Here is a 9,844-nt window from a genome sequence, read left to right on the forward strand (position 1 = left end):
TTGCAGCTGTTGCATTGACCCAGACGCGCATGTTCTTTTAACTCAATGCGAAAAGCCAGTAGGCTACTTGGGTATTTTTCTCCCTTTTTTTTTCTTTTCTTTTTCTTTCTTCTGGGGGAGGGGGGGATGTAGCATAGCTTAGACTTGAGCACAGACTAGTTCGCGGGGAATTACCGTAAAATTCCGAGCAAGCGCCCCCCCCCCCCCCCAACGAAGTCGAAATTGCCGGCAAGGTGGGGGGGGGGGGGGGCGCTATCTCGGAACGGCACCAAAATTCAAGATGGCGGCAAAATTTTCGCGCCAGAAAAAAAACGTAGTGCGCATGGATTAAAATTTTATTACAGTGAACTTTATTTAGGCGCAGGATTTGTAGATTTGTAGCTTTTAATCGCTTTCAAAACCTTTGAAACACTCCTCCGAGTCAGTTGCAAAAAACAGGTCGCAGCATTCCGCTTGAAGTCCGCCATGCAGGTCGCCGTCCTCCGAGCCATCGAGCGCGTTACTAATGCCGCATCCCTTGAAGGACTGTGCCACTGTCTCCTCAGATACAGCGGCCCACCCCTCTGCAACAAAATCGAGCACATGTTGCCACGACGGCTTCAGGTTTCCTTTAGGTGTTCGCGCTTCCTCACGCATATACTGCTCCCACAAACGCCACAAGGTGGACTTGAACGGCTTATTCCAAAACACGTCAGCAGGCTGCCGGATGCTCGTGCACCCCGCAGGCATGTAAAGCACGTCGGTGTCTTACTCCTCGAAGGCATTTGTGGCGGCTTGTGTCTTATGGATGGGTGCCTGGTCCAACACTAGTAAAGTGTCGCACGTCGTCGACGTTTGGACCCCAGACTCTCGACAGCCATTCTTGCATTTTCTCCGATGTCATCCAGCCGTTTTTCGTGGCGGTGAGACGAACATTTGCTACGAATGGGAAAAAAAGTCAGCGTTGTGATAAAACGAACTAGGCAACAATGTGACCCCTCGCCCCCATCAAAAAAATAAAATTATTCTCACCTGGTATGCGAAGGCTCGCAGTGGCCCTGGCTGGAATTTTTCCGCTTTGCTCCTTGAAGATAATGAAGGCCGGGAGCTTGTGGCCGGTGGCACAAGCGGCTAGGCAAACCGTGAAGCCTCACCGGGCACATCCAGTGTTCGCAAACTGTATGGTGCTTTCGCCGACCACGTTGTTCGTCCTGTTGGCAGGGTTGTCTATTCGCACCATCGTCTGATCCATGTTGGCCATGTTATATAAGGTGTAGCCGTTGCTCCGTCGCAGTGAGTTCGCAGAAGACCGAAAGGCACTTGCTGCCTTCGAAAGTTCCTCGGGCGTCTTTTGGCTCTTGTTCGTAGCGCGGCGCATTGCAAGGCCGAACCGCTGTTTCCAGAGATTTATGTAATGGCTGGAGGCTACGAATTTTCCCAACTGCATGCTGTCGGCAATTTTGACGGCCTCTTTGGAAAGAATCCGGTTGCTGACGGCACGTCCTGCACTTCTTTCGCGCTCAAGGTACTCGAAGAGCGCATCGTCCACGTGCTCGCTGAACACTGGTGCACCGTTACTGAGCTTCCGTCGAAGTTTTGCCTTCCCGTAGTTTAGCTGCAGCAAATTATCGAAATTCTTCTCCCATTCCCGTATCCGCTTCCGGTCGAGCTTGAAATGTCAAAACGTCTGGTGCACGTTCTTTGTTTTCTCAATGCCACCAGATAACCTCGATTTTCTTCGCTACTGTGTAGGACTGCATAGGCATAGCTGACCTCTCACCGCAAACACAAAGCAACAAATGGCGCGGAGCATGCGCAAAGCAATCGGGCTGCAGTGCAAAGCAGGACCACAAAAAGAACACAATATTTGTGGAAAAATCCACGGAAACTTTTTTTTGTCAACTGAATGTGGCAGGGCCACTGTTGCCTGGGCGTGTTGTCGCGGAGCGGTGGAAAAGTGAGGGGGGGGGGGGGGGGCTTGCTCGGAATTTTACGGTACATCTGAAGCACAAACAATTATCACTGCCCTACTGTTATTACAATGGTGTAGGTTATTTTCGCCACACTAAACATATTTTTCTGGCATATCAATAGCTGAATCATTGATTGCATCCTGAGGCTTGCAAAAACCTGTTTAATAGGGCTGTTCTGTGGTCTTTTGGCAGTGCAGCTCTAATTTTATAGTGATGCTTTTTTTTTTCTTGGTGTGTAATGATAATTGAGCAAAATGATTGCTCTGCCATAAAAATTCTAGTTCTAACTAAGCGGTGAGCATGATTTTTGCACCATGCAGACAGAGGAGCCCCTGGAGCAGGCAATCCAATTCTTGCGGCCGCTGCAACAGCTGGGTGCCCAGCGACTGGAGACTCACCTGCTCGCGTTTGAGATCTACTTTCGCAAGAATCGGCCCTTGCTCATGCTGCAGTCCATCAAGCGGGCTTTCCGCCTGGATCCTCAGTGCCCCCGTCTGCATGCACACATGTGCACTTTCCACAGCCTTGGTAAGTGCATGACACGAACACTGCTGTGGGAGTCTCATTGTGCAAGGTCAGCTCATTGAACTTGATTTGCCAGAATGCATCACAAGTTTTAATTTCGCAGTCAAGATTTTTGAAGCACATAGCACGACACTTGCCAAGATGCGCATTATGAGGTGCACATGAGCCTCGTGGGCCCACCTTAACATTTTTCTATTGAAGCATTGTACGTTCCTTAACCACCTGCAATTAGTGCACTGTACTTCCTTGTGCAAAGAACAAACAGTCTTCCTTGTGTGCACCAGTGTCACAGAACAGAAAGTAAAGGTAAAAACGTTAGTGACAGACCTGTCACGCACACCAGTGATGCATGTGTCCACATGTAACTTAATTGCTGTTAATGTAACCACTGGTGCATAGTCGGTGATCGTGGTTTGCTTCGCGGAGGCAACGTGCAAGGAAATCACAATTTTGCTAAATTCCTGGAGGTGGCTGTCCGCGCACACTGTGCCGCAAAGCGGCGGGTATAGCTGACGCAGCCAGGCTTGAAATATTTCGGCCGTCATCCAAGCCTTTCTATTAAAGTGGTAGTCGACAGGCAGCTGCTTAATGTTCTTAAAACATCTTGGCTTCGCAGCCTTTCCGATCACCAGCAGCGGCAGCTACTCTGTGCCGGTCATGTTCGTAGCTAGAAGAATCGTCACCTGCTCTTTACTCCGTTTCCCGCCGACGCACGGGTCCCCCTTAAACACGATCGTCTTGTCAGGCAGAGCCTTAAAGAACAGCGCTGTCTCGTCAGTGTTGAAAATGTTGCACGGCTCGTACGTAGAAAGGCGTGCGGAAAGTCCGGAACGCCAGGCCTGCACAACGCTTCACCGCGCACGTTGCGGAACACCAGGGGTGCTATTGCGGAACGATGCCTTATGCCATATTCTATGCTATTCTTATCATCCACCACTCGTGGCTGGCTGATCGCGTTCATAACGCGGATGGACCGTCGCCTGTTGCTGATGACAGTAGCGATGCACTGCCTTTCATTGTGTATGTGCCTCCGAGATGCAAAGCTCGTTTTAAATCTCTGAGGCCATAATCCGATCTCGTTACCTCGTTTTAAATCTCGGAGGCCATAATTCGGTCTCGTACCTCGTTTTAAATCTCGGAGGCCATGATCCGATCATCGAAGTTGTTCAGATGACCGTCGATTTCGGCTGCGAATCGAATTATATCCGAACCGCGGCCTAGCGGTATCCGCTGCTGCTTCCTCGTCTCGACCAGACCTCGGTCGGGAAGTTCGAATAACCGAAAGCGCGGCTCGAATCTGTCAGAATTAATTGAGAGTTCTCATCATAGAACAATGCACATTTTGGATGGGACCAGACGCCGCGTCCGAATTAACCGAAATTCCGAATTAAGGGGGTATAATAACTAGGCAAGAGTGCACTGCGAAGAAGACTCTCCTTGTTTCTGTCTGACAGTATCTTTACCCACCACCCGTTTCAGTCTCCAAAAGGAAGGACCTCCCAGGGCCTATTGTGACAGTACTGGAGAAAGAAATGGCTGAGCTGTACCAGTCAAAGGATGCACAGCAGCTAAATGAAGAGTTCCTGGCTCAGCATTCACGCTCTTTCCCACACTTGCTCGAAGGTGTGTATGCATCACAATGCTTTTTTTCTTGCTCACTGTTCATTTTTCAATACCTTACAAGTAATATGAAGCTTTCAGTTACCTAAGCATGTCACAATGTTTCCATCTCTAGGTTGCCGAATGATGTACTTCCTGGACACATCCAAGCAGAAGCAGGCTCTTCAGATGGTGACATCTTTAAACAATGACCTGGAGGGAGTCACTATTGAGGTAATACATACCATCTGCCTATATAAATTCATTTTTACTTGCTCATTGTCTTTCCAACATGCTATCACAAGGGTAACTTTGTATAGATTGTGTGAACTTGCATAAGAAAAGTTTCAAAGCCAGAACATGAAAAAAAACATGCATTTAGAATTTTATTCAAGTCTATTGGCAAATGATAATAAAATTTCATTGACCTTGCAGTACTTCCTGAACAATTGCTGGTGTCTGGGCGGTGCCACAAGCACTCAAGCTACCACATGAAATGATTGTAAAATGCGATATGTAAAATGGTCCACTTTGTTTTGCGCAGAACTGCCTACAGACTCTCGAGTGCCTGACCAAGGGAGACATGGGTTCATGCGAAGCGGAGCTGGCACTGTTCCGCGCTGCTTGCCACGAGCGCTTTCCTTTGGCCACTGCATTCCGACCACCACAGTCGTCAGTCAATCACGTGCGGCCAGAGGAATGACCCCGGGGTCTCCGGCCGTGCCATGCAAGTCCCCCCCTCATCCAGTGCCTCTGTTAGGCGTGGTCCGTGGGCACAGACAACCTCCTCTTTCTCCGTGTGGCACCAGGCCCGGCCCACGTACAGTGAGAGAAGAACCACCGTCGTAGGAATCATCTTCAAACTTGCTCTTCCCGACCGTGGCACCACACGTGGCTGTGAGTGTGATTGGTGTCATCGGACGATCCTGCGCTGCAGAATAAAGAAAGGATGGTTTTCCTTTTCAGACTCTGAAAACACAGAGGGTGGGCTTGTTGAAGTGTTTAGAACGGGGTATTCATGTTTTTGTTATTTTCTCCTTGGCAGTGAAAAAATGGACTGTACTGTGGCATACTAGAACAAAGGACCTTGTGCTGGTCATATGTACTACCACCGGCACTGTTGTTCCTCAGTGGGATGCATGGTACGGAACGGGTGTGCCGAACAGTCCGCCTTGTGTGCTGTGACGTCAAGTGGTCCATAGTGGGACAGTTGTCGTGCGGGCAACTACCAGCCTGTGCAAAGGAGACGGTATCTGGCGACTGCTGTTGGATATTGGAGCCATTGGTGGCATGAACGTCCAAACTGTTTGAATTTGTGTACCAGCAGAAGCGTGCTACACTGAATGGGATGTACCTTTCCTGCAGTGAGATTTCGTCGATACTTAGGATAACAGCAGAGGGAATGACTCTTCCTTTTTTTAGCATGTCGTGGAGAAATATTTCAGTTGCAAAAGCAATATTAAAGGTGCAGCGTTGCAGTGAAATCTTTCCTTAGTGGTGCAACACTGGGTTATGAGTATTGGCAGCAATAGAATTTTCTTGGGAATGTTTTTGTAAAAATTTTAATGTCCATCCTACTCTTCAAAAGGCTGTAACATAGTCAGCCACAGCTCTTGGTGTGTGTTGGTGTTTGTGCTTTCACTGCAGTGAGTGTCGCTGAATCAGGTTGCCATGACAGCAGCAGGGCTCTTTTTATTGGAAGTGATAGTAGACCTATTTAGTGCCCTTGGAAACAGCACAGTGTGGGCCTTTAATGCATTCTCCTTATTTTAGTAATCTTAGGCACATTGTGGAACAGTTGAAAGCAAGAAAGGTAGGTTGTTAGAAGTGTACTTGACAAAAAGGGTGTATTGGCAGACTTCGTGTATTCAGTGAAAAGCAGTGCTGGCTGCCTGCTATGGCACACTTGGTGTGCATGTGCAGTGCGAAGCTGGGGCTGGTGCACTTGTGTGCCCCGAAGGTTTATGCCCTTTCACGCGTCAAGCCTTGCCACGTTGTTGGCAACACTCAAGAAGCCTTTTGTACTACGCTCACACACTTGCGCGCACACGACATGCAGTCGCACAGAGACCGTATTAACGACAGCTGGTTGAAGTCTGTCCCTTGCCATTGCGAGTTCAGGCTTAGCCACGACCGAGGGACCTTTTGTCCTTGAGAGAACGCTTTGTTGATTTCCTTGAGTTTTAACTCGCCTGCGTTCTTTTCTTTTTTTTTTTTCTACGCGAAGAGTGATTGGTGCCGTGTTGTTTGAAATAAAAATATGCTGCATAGGCACATGCTGTGGTAGTGATTTATGCAGGCACAGTGTACATCCTGCACATTATCACGGGTTTTGAAGTATCTTTCCATGAAGGCAATGTGCCTCTATGTATACTCAGTGACACGGTTGTCGAACTATTCTCGATTTCATAGCAACAGTGGGCACAGACAGGTCCACTGTTAAAAGGGAACACTTGCGTTTTGAGTATATCCCGATTTCGCTCTCCTGGAAAAGCATAGTGGCTTAGATCTGCATAACACTACTGGTGGTGGTTGACAGTTCCGAACCCTAATGATAGACCAGTAACGTGCACGAACAATCTTTGCGCATCCACTAGCCGTTAGGGGGCCAACAAATTAAAGTTGCTCATTCGAGTGTTCCCTTTAACAGTGGACCGTACTGTACATGGGGCCCTTTCTGTATCTTGCAACTCGAACTTTTAATGTCCCCTAGCAAGCTCATTCTACCACTAACCTCTTTGCATGCTTTGTGTGACGTAAAGCTCGGGTGGTGCGTTCACTATCGAATGCTAGAACTGGAGCAGGATCTGGGGCCTTGTGTTGCATTAAGTATAGAGCTCCCTAATGATTTGTTGCTTCATAAGTAGTTTAGCACCTTACAGATAAGGAAGGATTGCGCAAAAAAAAACACAGCACATCAAGGGCAAAGATGACGACACCTGCGCAAACTTGCAACTATTTTATTCATAGCTTAGGCGAGTGAATATATAGGATACAGGTGATTAAAGCTAGTGTTTTAGCACATTTCATGTAAAAACGCACATTCACTTTTATAAATAGCCGTGGAGGGACTGCTTATACAATCACTGGAGTACTTCGCTGTCCCTCACATGCATAAGATATGGAACCCATAACTTGAAACGTGTGGCAGCTAAATGCAGTGTTCCGGTCGTTTTTTCTGCCCCCAAGAAACACTCATTTGTGCTACAAAACAGATCCAACCAAACTAAAAAGACAATGCCCGCGAAAGCATGAAAATCTGTCAAATGCGCAGTAGGCGTTTAAAGAATACCGCTGGCATGTGGGAAGTCGTACATCGGTCGAGCTGGCCTATGCATAAATGATCGTCTTGCTGACCATAAACGTGCATTACAAAATGGCACGGGCACTCTCATACCACATAATTGCAAAACCTGCGGGGCAGACAGACAGAGAATTTTATTCAGGCCCTGAGGAACTGCGTTGTTACGCACCCTTTTAGGGGGAATCCGTAGCAGTCGCGGGCCGCTCCCACGTAGGGACCGGAAGACCGTGGCCCTCCGCCCTCTCGCAGGCCCTCTGGACAGCCCGAAGTTGAACAAAGAGGTCGCCGCTGTTAAGGGCTTCCTCCCAGTCCTCCTCTTTGTTGAACTCTGCGTCACGTAACGCAGGACATTGCCAGAGCATATGAGGTAATGAGCAATACGCCTCTCCGCAGTCCGGACAATGCGGTTCGATGTTGGGAGAGAAATGACTGAACCTGCCCCTAGAAGGGAAAGACCCCGTTTGGAGCATCCTGAAGGCCGATGATTGCGGTGAGTAAGTTTAGGATGAGGAAGTGCAAAAGCCTTCCGAGATGAGTCATGATCTCGTGGAAAGTGAGTAGCGAGTCCCTGTAGAACGAAAAAAAAATGCGAAGCGAAGCTGAAGGAAACAAAGATCTTAAACAGCAGCAACGACAAGACAGCCTGTGAACTGATTGAGGCTTATCATATTGATAGAAGCGGTAGTGATTGTATAAGCGCCCCCTCCATTGCTATTTATAAAAGTGAATGTGCGTTTTTACATGCAATGCGCTAAAACACCCGCTTTAAGTACCTGTTTCCTTTTTGCAGTTTGCGCATGTGCGTCCACTCCTTTCTGGTTTCTTCCCTCTTTGTGTCCCATAAATTCACTCGCCCAAGAAATGAATAAAATAGTTGCAAGTTTGCGCAGGTGTCGTCGTCTTTGTCCTTGGTGTGCTGTGTGTGTGTGTGCGTTTTTTTTTTTTGCACCATCCTTCCTTTCTGAAAGAAGGCACCAACTAGCCGCTAAACGTGTGCTATTAGCATTTTATATCTAAGTTCGAAGATGGAGATGGGATCACCCCGCGAAGCATTGCCCCCTTGCCAAAGCGGCAGAGGTCAGCACAGGAGAATTAAACGGCTTTCGTCTCCTCAAACTGCTACATTTACTGGGCACAACGCGCATGACGAATCGGCTTGTGCTTAAAGCCACATGTGCTACAGTTACAAGTATGGTGGCTGCATCCTCCACAAAATCAAATGAGCGCTGCAGAAATGTAGCAATCATACACACCAAGCGCGTGAATTCTTTCAGATAAAGGCGACCTTTTTTGGAGCCGTTTTGCTATTAGCTAATTATGATGACGAGAAAAGAACTAATGCAGTTTGTGGGTAGTAGTAAAAGTCCGGACCGGCTAGGCGATTTCGCGGCTGTTTGATTAATGGAAAATAGAACCTCTTGTCGTTACCATGGAGAACGGCGCGAGGGGTTCAAAAGTTCCGTTTTCGCCGAGCTGAGCGTCTTAGTGGTAGTTTCGGTATCGCGTACTGCTGCGTTTGCTTGGCTACAGTAGCTTGGCTCTCGCTATTTTCGCACTGGTGATACTCTACTGCTGCTACTGGCCAGGCTAATCTCCGTTACAGTAAACTCTATAGTTTCGGAGTGGCCCGTGGCTGCGTCTTGGCAAAGTTGATGGTCGTTGTTGCGCAAGAAATCGTAGCGTCGGCGGCTGGGCAGTAAAGGGGAGCAACCGGAGCAACGTTGGGCACGGCAACTGCTACGTCAGAAGGCCCGTTCAGGCGGGTGATTTGAAGTGCGCTAATGCCGTGCGGACCACGAAAACGTGATTTTCTTTCAAAATAAGCATTTCCTTGGCACGAAACAAGCACTACGAGGTTTCTGGAACGCTATTTCAACAATCAAGGTCGACTTCATATTTGTCTTCAGTGTCCCTTTAAGCGCTGTGTTACTTTAACCACTCGCTTTTCTTCATAATGGCGTGTTTTCAAACCTCCTATATTCCTAACACTTGGTGGGTTGAGCAAGCTCTGCCAGCCACTTTTCTTAATTTTCATTTTTATTCAGATAAACGTATCACTCATTCGTGCTAATTCCTGCACTTAAATAAAGAAGGTAGTTTCCACTCTGCGTTGCTTTGCTAATTGTAAACTTCATGTGGTCGTTATTGCACAACGATCACCTTGGCTACTCATGGTATCTCGCAAGTGTTGGCTGGCTCCACAATTCAGTTAGCGATCGATAACTACATTTCAAAAAAAAAAAACTTGGCAAGCGCCCTCCTTCTTCGTCGTCCTCCTTACAGAAAACGTGCGTATAAGATTGGCTGTCAATCATAAGTTTGCTGCCAATCATAAGCATCTCTGATCATACAAGCTTGGCGATCTGCAATAACTTACTCTAGGCTGATTTGAGCGTTTCCTCGTGAGCATCTGTGGGCTCTTGTCACGGCATTGTCCGCCTGCTCATTACGATCAGGCCACCAA

General features: G+C 47.9%; 1 protein-coding gene across 1 annotated transcript in view; it reads left to right on the forward strand.

Moving 5' to 3' along the window:
• LOC119381100 (N-alpha-acetyltransferase 15, NatA auxiliary subunit) overlaps nt 1-6,348 on the forward strand; it is a gene marked incomplete at its 5' end in the record, with an annotated part of 128,581 nt that extends 122,233 nt beyond the window's left edge. Inside the window, 4 exons of the mRNA XM_049412162.1 lie at nt 2,273-2,480; nt 3,957-4,100; nt 4,213-4,310; nt 4,621-6,348. Coding sequence (XP_049268119.1) covers nt 2,273-2,480; nt 3,957-4,100; nt 4,213-4,310; nt 4,621-4,779 — 609 coding nt within the window. The remainder of the gene's footprint in view (nt 1-2,272; nt 2,481-3,956; nt 4,101-4,212; nt 4,311-4,620) is intronic.
• Between the last annotated feature and the right edge of the window lie 3,496 nt (nt 6,349-9,844).

This window comes from Rhipicephalus sanguineus, chromosome 2, assembly GCF_013339695.2.
Source record: "Rhipicephalus sanguineus isolate Rsan-2018 chromosome 2, BIME_Rsan_1.4, whole genome shotgun sequence".
NCBI classification, from domain to species: Eukaryota; Metazoa; Arthropoda; class Arachnida; order Ixodida; family Ixodidae; genus Rhipicephalus; species Rhipicephalus sanguineus.